The following is a 12,918-nucleotide window of genomic DNA, read 5'->3' on the forward strand; positions in this document are numbered from 1 at the left end:
AATATCTAAAATTCATTAAATATCTAAAAATTATTATATTAATATTCCAACAAAATAAATTTTATCCTATGTGACGTCGTATAACACTCCATTCTAATTTTTCTTAATTCTCTTTCATTTTTTTTCTTCTAAATTTTAATCAGTTTCCATATACAAAAATCATTAAATATCTAAAAATCAGTATATATCTACAAACTATGAAATATCTAAAAATCATTATATTAATAGTTAACAAATCAAGAAAAAATTATTTGTATCCATTAATTAATAATGCATTTGATACAAAAATATTTAAGAATAGAGATTTCTTAGCCCCTAATGAGATGGTTGATGTTGGGTCCCGGATAGTTGACTGAACAGGTGTATGGGGAGGGGGGAGGGGGGAAATACACTTGTAGGCTATTTTTCGCAGATTGAATACAAACAAACCAAATTTCAATTGGAAAATGGTTTTAGACTGATACTGAAAGTCAGTTATACTTTTTCAGTTAAGTCAGTTCAGTTGTAAAACAAGTTTAACGTAGATAAGGAATAACTGAAAGCAGATATAGAACACAAAGATTTTTTGGTGGTTCGGAAGCCAAAGTTCCTACGTCCACGACCAGATGATTAGTCTGACAAACACTCTGGGCTAATGCTTACGAGTGCACAACAAACCTTACAACTGAAAATCAGATTTTCAGTACCAACACACTGGGTTGGATTTCTCGTTCGCTCTTAGTACGCTAAGACACACACAAATGCCTTTGTAGCGCTTGCCTAAGATCTCTGGAGTCAGAACCCTGGTATGAACTCCGCTCTACTCAAACACTCTTTTCGCGTTGAAAAGGGGTTCAAAATCTTTCAACTAAGATTACTGATAACAGATTCTCAACTAATCGAAAACTTAGGCTTTGGATAAAACAAGGATTTGCCTAAGGAAATAAGAAAATGTAATTAATCAGTGAACTGATTTAGACTTTGTGGATTCTCTTCTTCGATTCAAACTTTTGAATGCAGCTGAAGGCTGAGTTGCAAATTTGGCAAAGGTTCAACTTGTGCGTTTGAATCGGTAAAGATTGCAATGTTCCTCGAGCTCTATTTATAGGCGAAGTCTTGAATAGATCCGTTGGAGAGAAGGTCTTCAAGAGTTCGTCCGTTGTGAGAGTAACTTTGAATTTGGCTGAGGTTACAATCTTTGAGGTTTTTGTTTTGGTGAAGTACGTCGTCTCAAAGGTACGACAGGTAGGGCGCCTTTGAAAAGCTTGTACCAAATAGGAACTCTCTGCAGAGAAAGGACGATCTTCTAAATCTTTGCATTTAATGCGGTTGCAGGAGCATTTAATGCCGGATTCAGCAATTCAGTCTGATGAAGAATGTCAACTGATACTTGTCATGAGTATCAGTCCGCTGATTCTACGTGGTCCGCATTAATACTTCAGTTATCACTGATCGTTCAGTGAAACTTTCGTCCAGTCAATACATCAGTATATGACTTTATCTTTTCGCAGTTAACTTCAGTTGAGGTATTCAATCTTCAGTCTTCAACAGTATAACTAGAAAACATGAACTCTAACACTTGAGTTCGAAAAGTTCTAGTCTATTCCAAAAAGAACTAGGAGTTTTGGTATCATCAAAACTGAGAGTAGGATATCTCATTAAGTTCCCAACAGTTGATACGATAAATGATTACGTCATGTCTCTAATGTTTATCAAAGAAAGGGTTTACCTAAGTTCAGACAACATTTGCAAAGAAGATGGACAAATTGACCTCGATGAACAGGTATTCTCAATTGAATATCTCGACACGATAAAGTGTTCAGGATTATCAAGTCATAATATTAAATTGAAAGAGAAATGCATAATCACGCTTCTAAAAATATGATTAATCTAATGAGCTTTGCAATGGCACCAGGCTAATAGTAACTCAACTTGGGTAACACGTAAGTGAAGGCAAACTTATTTCAAGAAAAAAAATGCACGTAATAAGTTTTCTATAGCTAGAATGATTACAATTTCACCGCAACTAACTAAATTTCTAATTCGGTTCCAAAAAAGGCAAACTTATGTTCTCTTTATACAGAAGCTAATTAAGTACAGAAACTGATAAAGTCGACGAAATCTTATATATATGCAATAAAAATATTAGGAAATCAATTTAAAATATTAACAAACTCAATATCTCAAGGCCGTAAAGAGAACATAATGAGAAAGAAAGAAAACATAGTGCAAGATAATTAAGAGAACAAAAAGTAAAGAGATTTTTTTTTCAAATGAATTTAAAATTGCAAGAGATTAAATTATAATTAATAAAAAAATTATTCGCTAACTGCATGCTAAAAAATGATTGTGATATGCTTGCAAAAAGTTCGTTCAAGATGTTTGACTAAAGTTAGAAATTAATATTGTAATTAAATTAAATTTCTGAAATATGTCCACGATTTCTTATAAATTAATACTCCATATAAATCTCATGAAGCGTATGTTGGTCTGCTTATAAAGTGACTTACGATTATCCATCCATTCAAAATCAAGAAAAAGTAGACACGTTAGATAATTTCCGAAGGACCATCGCTATCAACCAAAATAAACGATATAGTATATCACATTAATGATGCACTATCTCACAGTCACATGCAGCAGTCGGAATCCTTTATTCCAAAACATATAGCTAAGAAACAAAAATAGTCATGCAATAACAGAAATTAATTCAAACACAATCTTAAAACACTGCAGGATCCCAACCCGAGTCGACCCGGTCTCAGAGGGGTTGGACTTCATGAAAGCACTCTCACAGTTACAGCAGTCGGAATCCTTTATTCCACAACATGCAAGAAACAAAAACACGCAATAACAGAAATTTATTCAAACACAATCTTAAAACACTGCAGGATCTCAGAGGGGTTGGACTTCCATGGCCTCAAACTGGAAATTGTAATAATTGACGCCAAAGAAGATACCATCAGCATGCTGGCTGGTAATCATCTGCCCATTGGTAGAGCTCTTGTCTTTCTGAGTGTAGTTGAAGGGAACACTGCACTTTCCCTGCGTCCCCACGTAGGTCACCGTGGCCCGGCTCTTGGGCGGCACCGTGACTGAGTGCTCCACCGTGACGCTCTTCTTCTCATCCTTGGTCTCGTTCCACTCCAGCGTCTGGGTGATCTCCGTGGTGATTCGGAGTGAGCCGCTGGCGATTTTGGGAATGCCGCCAGTGATCCTGGACTCGACCCCTGCATATATGGAGCGGGTGCTGCTGAAGGAGTAGGAGGAGGCTTCCTCGTAGGTGACGGTGATGCCCAGCGTAGCTTCAGCATTGGCCATGTTGGTGGCGGTGGCTGTTCCAGCGATGAAGGGCTCCTCGTCGTAGATTCGAGATTCCTCCATGCGGTATCTGACGTGGTAGATCTCTCTTTTCAGAACCAGCTCCTCCACCTCAAATCTCGTTTCTAAGGTCATGTTGGGCACTTGGGCGTTCAGACAGTTGGTCTTTCCCTCCATGCTCAAAGGCCTGATGAAGTTGTTGTTGCCTGCGTTCCGAAGCGCAATGGTGTTGTCGTCTATTTTGACAGGCCAAAACAAGGTGTCAGCGTGGGTGCTGTTGGCGTCATTGTTATCCGCCCATATCCAATTGGGACTGCGCCTCCAGAACCTATCAAAGTGAAGGGACTTTATGCGGACATGTCCGTCCAGCATGGTGTGCACCTCGAACCCCGTGTCGGTGGCGTTGGCGTCGTCCGCCGACAGCTGATGGTATGGAAAATTCTGGAACGTCAAGCTTCTCACATACCTGCAAGCAAGCAATTAAGGTAAGGCCGATGATGATGATTAGGAGAATAGAGGGAAGAAATAGTAGGTACCTGCCATCGTGTCCCTTGAAAGCGACATGCCTGGGTAAGGTAATCAACGTATCCCAGTCAATAAACTGGAAGTGAACAGTGCCTACAGTGCCAGCAGGGGCGCGTTGGAGGAGAAAATGAATTGGGGGAATGCCGTGACCCACGACATCAATGCGGCGGTCGGTCTGAACGTGGTTGAGGGCGAGGTTGGTGGAGCCGGGCGTGATTATGGGCTCGAAGAGCGTGCAGGCGGGGTTGGACAAGTCTTCCACAGGCTGGTCAGCGACTGCGATGATTTGGGTGGCGTTGTTGGCTTTGGCCCAGTACTTGTTGGTGTGGACGAAGCGGAAGTGAACGTAGCGGGCGTCGATTTTGGCCTGCTCTACTTGGATCTGCGCCAGTGGGCTGAAAATGTTGACTTCGGAGGCGCTGACCCAGCCTGTGAAGTTCCAGCCGGGAGGGCCTGACTCCTTGAAGTGCGACACGTACCGCTGTTGGACGGTTGCCCTCAGCACGATGAAATTCGGAAGCTCCGCCGCCATTGCTGCTGCTTCTGCTGCTGCTGTTTTTTTCTTAAGCAGATGTTGTTACACTTCTCTTCTTCTCCGCTCTCTCATTTATAGATCATCACAAACCAAACACAAAAATATTTAAAAAAAAAACTATTTTCCATTTCCTAATTTCTGACCGACGCATGCAATTATTGAGGGCCACCAAAGTTACGGTTTTGGCACGTGGATATGGATATGATAAAAAAACTAAAAAAGATCTATAAAGTTGATTTTTTTCGGGGTCCTGTGCAAATTGCAATCAACCATCCTTCACAGTGCTCCAAACTGCCCTTGATTTTATTTGTATCCCTTTTGCATGATATTAGTTCTCATTCGGTGAAATTAGTTCAAACAAATACACATATATATATGACTTACCCTCTAATGTTTTACTCATTAAGTTGATTCTTCAAATTGCTACTGCAAGTGTAGAAATAATGTTTTTCGAAATGACTTATGTCAAGAATATATAAGTTGCGAAATAATACGAGTGATCAATTTGTAAATGATTGTTTGGTCATTTTGATTCAGAGCTAGCAGTGTTTTTTTTGTTTTAATATTAAGTATTCTTCACATCAATTTTTAGTTTAATTTGATTCAGAGCAGTGTCAAGTATTCTTGTTTTCATTGAGGTATCAATAATTCTTATATATATATATGGATCTTTTTTATATAGATCTCTTTTGAAGAGTAATTTGAAGACATAGAGCTCTTTTTTATATTCTATATATATGGATTTTATATTTGTTCCTACTGGTTTAGTGTACTTCTCTTTTAGGATTAGAACCCTTCTGTCTTACTAACTCTGACAATAAATTTTGTTCAGTGCGTGTTAGTTACAACAAAGTTGCAGGTGATTATTTTGTTACTTACTGCTAGTTGAGTACTGCATATGTACTTTGTTAAATGATTGGACCTTATTTGAAACATATCTTAGAAATGTGAATACGAGTTCACTAAATTAGTGTATCTGGCCTTATCATTAAGTTAAGTAATAGTAGCTGGACAAAGACGGTTATAGAAAATGATCCTACTTTTGGAAGTTCACGCTTCATAGTGTGGGCGTGCTGTAAAAAGTCTTATCTTGTAATTAGGAGTTAATGAAAGATTCATTCCAGGAAATACGGTTTCACCTCTTTAGCTATAGTTTATTTCAATTTTTCTTGATTTTGCAGCCTTTTCATTTCATTAGTATCTGCTTAGAACTAACCTTTCAAAATCTTCTTCTAATTAATTTGTAAAATATGTGTTATTAATTATTATATGAAGTTCTATTCGGTAAAACTCTCTGCCTTGTTCTTTGTATCGATTCCAGCCTGTGTAGACTGCGAACTCTGGTTACGATAAGTATTGGATGCATTTTTTAGTGTTGGAGCTGGTTTAATTTGTTGTAGTAAGTCCGTTTACGTTATATGGGGTATTATTAACAACTCATGATTGCAATACCTTGACAAGAACAAGAAATTGATATTGGCTATTTCTGGATAATCAAAATCTAGGCAAACTCACTGAATGTGCCAAGTAAGTTCTGCAGCTTCTGCTTCTTACATACTACAAATCATGCTTACTTTATACACACGAGTAATTTCTACATAGCACGAAGACGATCATTGTTTTTGTTCTTGTCGATTTTCTTTCCAATATATATATGTTTATTTCAAAGTTACTCCCATGAAATGTGTAACTCGAGCTATATTTTTGATGATTTATAGCGTGGTTTAGTTTCTGTTATTGCTTTTGATTTTTTTTTTTTTAGATTCTTTGAATTGAGAGAGTGAGTAATTGGACCTGTGAAGACATGGCTCGGTGAGTGTACTGTTGCTCTCTTTGATTTTTGTGATGAATGTTGTAGATCTGTGATTAGCATTTGAGTGAAGTTTTAGACTAAAACGAACATTACTATTAGTTAGTTGAGTTAACCACATATTAAACAATATTGGGATTAGGGAGGTGACATTCAGGATTCAGTCATATGTTAGCTATGGATTACTTACTATTAACTTGCAATTATGCTTTTAGCTCCGTAAGAGTGAAATTCTGATGGGTGCTGCTGGACTTTATCTGTACGGGTTGTGGGTCACGCTGGTTAGGGTTTGTTGGTCTCTTGGAAAAAACACCTCGATCGCGTTTTGTTGCGTCGGCTTGTGGGTAGGGGCTGGGTGCGAGTTCTTGGTTGCTATCTGCTCCGCTGACTGTAAAGGGAGCAAGGTTACGGAGTTTCAGGGTAAGGAGAGGGAGGATATGCTTGAGATGGTGGTGCTTCTCTCGGCGGGCGGTGTGATGCTAATTGCGGGGGTGCAGCAGGGGACCCCGATCCTTGGATGGATTATTCTGTTGAGGGCGGGCTTCATGCCGGGAAACTTCCATTTTCCGGATCAGACGGTTTGCTTTGAGCTGCCCTGGGTGGTCTACTGCAGGCAGGGGCGGATCCAGAATTTGAGGTTAGGGGGGGCTGAATTTATTGATCTACGACGTATGTAGACATTTACACGGTCCCGCCCCCGAAGCAAATTTTTTTTAACATTCCGTACACTTTATTTTCATGCATTTTTTTAATAATCACTTAATATAATAGATATATGTTTGCAATTCAATTAATTCAACATCAAGTAGATTGAAAGTATACAAAACAATACTTTTATGCATTCTTTTAAAAAAATATATTTCATTTTCTAAACAAATAAACTAACTTTCATTGTTAATAATTAGTAATTTTACTTTTAACTTTAGAATGGACTCAAATTCAATATTAAAAATTAATTAAGAAAAAAAAATAGGATAAAAATAACATAAATGTAACAAATCAATGTACAATTTCAAAGAATTAGTAATATGGATAGTTGGATATACTAGAAATAATGTATTATATTTTTTCTTCTATTTCTTATTTATATACACATATACATATATATTGATATATTAAGTGAAATAAATTTCTATATTAAAAAAAAAAAAAAAAAAAAAAAAACTCAAAAATTGGGAGGGGGCTTCAGCCCCCCCTGAATCCGCCACTGACTGCAGGGACGGGAGATGGAGCAGCGGGGTCCTGATTCAGCGCTGGGGAGAGAAGGGCAGCTTCGCGGTGGTCAGGGACCTTCTGAGTTCGAAGTCTGACTTCTGGAGGAGCTCCTCTTGGGACGGACATGACGAGGATTTGCGGCGACGGCATATAACCGGCCGTGGAATCTTCCTTTTTGTTCGTTGGGAGCGCTCCTCGCTGTTTTGCTGCGAAAGAAGCATGGATGGTTGGCGGCGACGGAGTTTCACCGGCCGGGTAATCCTCCACCTTTTCTGCCGGACGTGGGCACCTCGGTTGTCTCAGTGTAGGCGACGGCGTATCACCGGCCTATACTGGTTACTCTTTGCCGAGGCCTCCCGGTTCTACTCTATCATGGGTCCGTGGGTTAGCTTATGGCGACGGCGCTTATCCGGCCTTTTCTTCACGGTTTCTATCTGGGTTGGGAGCATTGGGCGACGGCGTCTTACCGGCCTTTTGCTCTTGTGGTTTGTTGGACTTTGGCTGCAGATGGCGACCGCGTATCACCGGCCATCTGCCCTTTTTTGTTTCTTTTGCTTTCGTTTTGTTTGTATGAGCCGGGTTGGTCTGGGGACGATGGTTAGGCCGGAGTTCCCGAGACCTTCCCTCCCGCTCTTCGGTCTTTGCTGTTTTATAGACGGGTACTCTTTTTCCTTCTTACGGTTTTTTCCATGGGGTTTTCCGTAGGAAGGTTTTAATGAGGCTCGACCCTTAGTTGGCTCTCCTGTGCTCTCAAGGGTTTAGGTTTTTTGTTTTCTTTTCCTCTTTATATATAACCGTATTTAATTAATATGCTTTTAGTCATATGTTCATTGTTTAACGCCTCTAGACATAATTTTCACTTATATCTGTGATGCCTTTATCATTTTATAATACTAAAAAAATGTTATTTTAATGAAAGTAGTTTGATTAGTTTTAACTTTTAAGCTACTGCTGGACATAATTTTGTGGTCAAAATTCCAACCTGTTGCTGCTAGACATAATCTTATTTTGTAGACAGACAACTTTTGAGCTATTTGTTTTGTTTTTGTTTGTGTTCTTTTTTTCGTATCTGTAGTATGACTGCAAAAGGCATGCTTAATTTCTCAGTATCATTTTTTTGCTTGTACAAATGATAAAACAGTAGTTGTTTGTTTATCTGTTTGCTTTGAATAGAGAGATTGAATATGGCAGCAAGTTCATTTCACTTTTATTGGGAATTCGATCAAGATGTCGGACGTCAATTCAGCGTGTGTTAGTTATGTGATTAATACACTTGTAATTTTTAGCTGAACAATATTAGGAATGTCACTGTTCTTATTGGTGTTAACATCTAATTTGCTTGAAGCATATTCTGGACATTTGTTTCAATTAATTAGGGTACCTATTGTTACCTTTGGTCTTGTAATATTTAACTTTTTATTTCACTTGAGATTTGAATTAATTAATAGGTTTTGATTGGGAGTTCATAGTTATATGTATATTCCCTTAAGTCTGATATATCGTTATTTGGATGCTTTTTTAATGCCAACAGGTATATATAATGTGAACAAAATTGAGTTGAGACGTTGAGCTGAATGGACGCCTCTCATCTTCGCGAGAAAGCTGGTTATTCGGATTGAGATGGCTATCTATCTAGTTGCATCATCATTGTATTATCTTTCTTTGGACATATGACTGATATAACACGTGTTTCTGTTAACTCTATTCGGATGGTGATTGTATGAATATTTTGGATGATACATGACATGATTTATGGATGGTTTTTATTATTTTATTGTTTTAGAATTAATTTTAATTGCAAATAAATTATAAAAAGCTATTTGTAGCATACATAACGAAAACTAAAAAAATATACATAACGGCTACAACTGTTAAGTATAAAAACATACATAACGTAAAAAAAGAGTTATCTAAACAACAATGCCGTTATGTATAACTATATAGATAACAGAAACTCCAATGTTATTTATTTAAAAAGTGTCGTTATGTATAACTATATAGATAACGAAAATTCCAATGTTATTTATTTAAAAACTGGCGTTATGTATACCGATATAGATAACGGAGAAATATAAACTTTTATTACGGTCCGAAACGTTATGTAAAAAGCCTATAGATAACGAATTTGCAGGCGTTGTTTATTTATGAATTAATAGTATAGATAACGTATAAATATCCGTTATGTATGCGCGCCACATACATAACACCACTATACTTAACGCAAGTTTTTCCGCATAGAGATAACGGATAAAATTCGTTATGTATGCGCGTTTTGATTGAATACTTAGAATTGATTGCGTTTGATTTTCATATTTCATTCCGCGCATTTGCAGGGTGAAAGCTTGGATGGATGAATGAATTGCTTTTGACTGAAAGCTGCTTCAGAGTACCATTTTTTGTTGAAGATTAATTGTAAATAACTAATCTAGCTATTTAGATACATTACTTGGTTGGTTAAATAGTGGATGGTTAAGTTATTTGGATATATTTGACATTTTGATTATGGATGGATGAAGTTATTTTGATGATTAAATATTTATATAATATATGTTTTGGTTGTAGTATACATTGTGTTTGAAGATATTGTATATTGTAATCCCTCCGTCCCACTTATCTTGACACACTTTTCTTTTTATTTTGTCCCATTTATAATGACACTTTTCAAAAATAGTATGTGGACCCTACCTTCGCTACACACATTAAACAAGTGGAGGAAGTATAATTTGTATTTAAAAAATTATAAAAATAGGAAAAAAAATATGCTTGAATTCTGCATTTGCAAATACATAACGGAAATGACCGTTAAGTTTTATAACGGTAAAAAAATTGTTATGTTTGCTATCATACGAAAACAGTAATTAATCGTTATGTAAAATATAAAAAATCGTTATTTATATTTACAATACATAGCGGAAAAAATACATTTTATAACAGATTTTACCATTATGTATTGCATTTATATAAAACGGTAATCAATGTGTTATGTATACCTCATTTACGTTATGTATACATAGTATAGGTAAACGGTATATTACCGTTATGTATGAGCGCCCTCATACATAATATCACTATATATAACGCTTTTTTTGGTACATAAATAACGAAAAATTACCGTTATGTATGAACGTTTTTTAGTAGTGGTATCTTTGTATACATACTATATATACATATATACACACATATGATTATATTATGTATAGATTTATTGATTATATATTGATTGATGTATATATATTTATAGGCATTTATTTTTAATCAATATATATTTACATTTTGTCAATAAAAAATATTTACATATTAAAAATGAATAAAATATAGAATAAAGTATAATTGAGTAAAATTAGAATGATGGAATTTTAAGCCGCCAGGAGCAAGTAATGTAATCATATTGGTATAAGGTAAGATAAGACTGGACAACATAACAATAGTCTCTTCGTTGAACATTTATATATGATGAAATTGATGGGCACAGGATCCTTTATTCCAAAACATATACATCAGAAACATAAATACGCAATAACAGAAATCAATTCAAACACAATCATAAAACACAGGATCCCAAGCCGACTCGACCCGGTCTTAGAGGGGTTCGATTTCCATGGCTTCAAACTGGAAATTGTAATAATTGACGCCAAAGAAGATACCATCAGCATGCTGGCTGGTAATCATCTGCCCAGTGGTAGAGCTCTTGTCTTTCTGAGTGTAGCTGAAGGGAACACTGCACTTTCCCTGCGTCCCCACGTAGGTAACCGTGGCCCGGCTCTTGGGCGGCACGGTGACTGAGTGCTCCACCTCGACAGTCTTCTTCTCCTCCTTGGTCTCGTTCCACTCCAGCGTCTGGGTCACCTCCGAGGAGATTCGGAGCTTCCCGCTGGCGATTTTGGGAATGCCGACAGTGATCTTGGACTCGACCCCTGCAGTTATGGAGCGGCTGCTGGTGAAGGAGTAGGAGGAAGCTTCCTCGTAGGCGACGGTGATGCCTAGCGTAGCTTCGTCATTCGACATGTTGGTGGCGGTGGCTGTCCCAGCGAGGAAGGGCTCCTCGTCGTAGATTCGAGATTCCTCCATGCGGTATCGGACGTGGTAGATGTCTCGTTTGAGAACCAGCTCCTCCACCACAAATCTTGTCTCTTTGGTCATGTTGGGCACTCGGGCATTCAGACAGTCTGTCTTTCCCTCGAGGGTGAGAGGCATGATGAAATGGTTGTTGCCTGCGTTCCGAAGCGCAATGGTGTTGTCGTCAATTTTGACAGGCCAAAACAAGGTGTCAGCGTGGGTGCTGTTGGCGTCGTTGTTGTCCGCCCATATCCAATTGGGACTGCGTCTCCAGAACCTATCGAAATGAAGGGACTTTATGCGGACATGTCCGTCCAGCATGGTGTGCACCTCGAACCCCGTGTCGGTGGCGTTGGGGTCGTCCGCCGACAGCTGCTGGTACGGAAAATTCTGGAACGTCAAGCTTCTCAGATACCTGCAAGCAAGCAAGGTCGGTGATGATGATATTATACTAATTAGAATAAAGGAAGCTGGGATCAGAGATAGTACGTACTTGTCATTGTGTCCCTTGAATGCGACATGCCTGGGTAAGATAATCAAGGTATCCCAGTCAATGAATTGGTAATGATCAGAGGGTGGCAGCTCGTTAGTAGCGAAGCGTGTGATAAGACAAATAAGGCGGGGCGCGAGCGGAGGATTAAACGTGAGACTAAGGACGTCAACGCGGCGGTTGGACTGAACGTGGCGGAGGGCGAGGGCGTTGGTGGCGGGCGTGAAAACGGGCTCGAAGAGCGTGCAGGTGGGCTTGGAGAGGTCTTCCTCCGGCTGGTCAGCGACTGCGATGAGCTGCTGGGAGTTGTTGCTTCGAGCTATGTACTTGTTGGTGTGGACGAAGCGGAAGTGAACGAAGCGCTCGTCGCTTTTGGAGGGCTCCACTTGGATCTTCACCAGTGGGCTGAACACGTCCTCCACCTCGGCGGTCACCCACCCTTTCTGGGGGCCTTCTTCCTTGTAGTACGACACGTACCGCTGATGGGCGGTTGCCCTCAGCACGATGAAATTTGGAAGCTCCGCTGCCATTGCTGCTCTCGTTTTCTTCTTAAGCAGATGCTGTTATACTTACTTAATTGTGTTCTTCTCCACCTCTATTTATAGATCATCATACACCAAACACAAAAATATTAAAAAAAAAACTGTTTTCCTTTTCTAATTTCTGCGTGCAAAATAGACGATGCATGCAATTATTGTACGCCACGTTTTTGGCATGTGGATATGGACCAATGGACCATTGTTCTGAACCGGCCGGTGGTACCTCTGATTTATATATAGATGATTAAACAAAACAAAAAAAGATCTACTATTATTGAACATGTGGAGTGGGAAAATACTACGAGTTCACACTAAACTATTTAAATTAAAATACTACAAGTCTAGAAAGAATAATATAACATAGTATATTAATTTACGTAACACAAATTAATTTTGTTGAGTATTAATTACACTCAAATATATATGTTATTATGTATTCTCTCCATCC

General features: G+C 38.5%; 2 protein-coding genes across 2 annotated transcripts; both read right to left on the bottom strand.

Moving 5' to 3' along the window:
- Nucleotides 1–2,554: 2,554 nt before the first annotated feature.
- On the bottom strand, nucleotides 2,555–4,411 carry LOC131022231 (uncharacterized). The gene is made up of 2 exons (XM_057951698.1): nucleotides 3,837–4,411; nucleotides 2,555–3,766 (listed from the first exon to the last, which is right to left on the bottom strand). Exons 1-2 carry the CDS (start codon nucleotides 4,355–4,357, stop codon nucleotides 2,875–2,877), a joined length of 1,413 nt encoding a protein of 470 aa, XP_057807681.1. The 5' UTR covers nucleotides 4,358–4,411; the 3' UTR covers nucleotides 2,555–2,874.
- Nucleotides 4,412–10,795: 6,384 nt separating this feature from the next.
- LOC131022239 (uncharacterized) lies at nucleotides 10,796–12,681 on the bottom strand. The gene is made up of 2 exons (XM_057951709.1): nucleotides 11,935–12,681; nucleotides 10,796–11,856 (listed from the first exon to the last, which is right to left on the bottom strand). The coding sequence occupies exons 1-2, from the start codon at nucleotides 12,459–12,461 to the stop codon at nucleotides 10,965–10,967; spliced, it is 1,419 nt and encodes a 472-aa protein (XP_057807692.1). The 5' UTR covers nucleotides 12,462–12,681; the 3' UTR covers nucleotides 10,796–10,964.
- Between the last annotated feature and the right edge of the window lie 237 nt (nucleotides 12,682–12,918).

This window comes from Salvia miltiorrhiza, chromosome 1 (genome assembly GCF_028751815.1).
Source record: "Salvia miltiorrhiza cultivar Shanhuang (shh) chromosome 1, IMPLAD_Smil_shh, whole genome shotgun sequence".
Lineage (NCBI taxonomy): Eukaryota > Viridiplantae > Streptophyta > Magnoliopsida > Lamiales > Lamiaceae > Salvia > Salvia miltiorrhiza.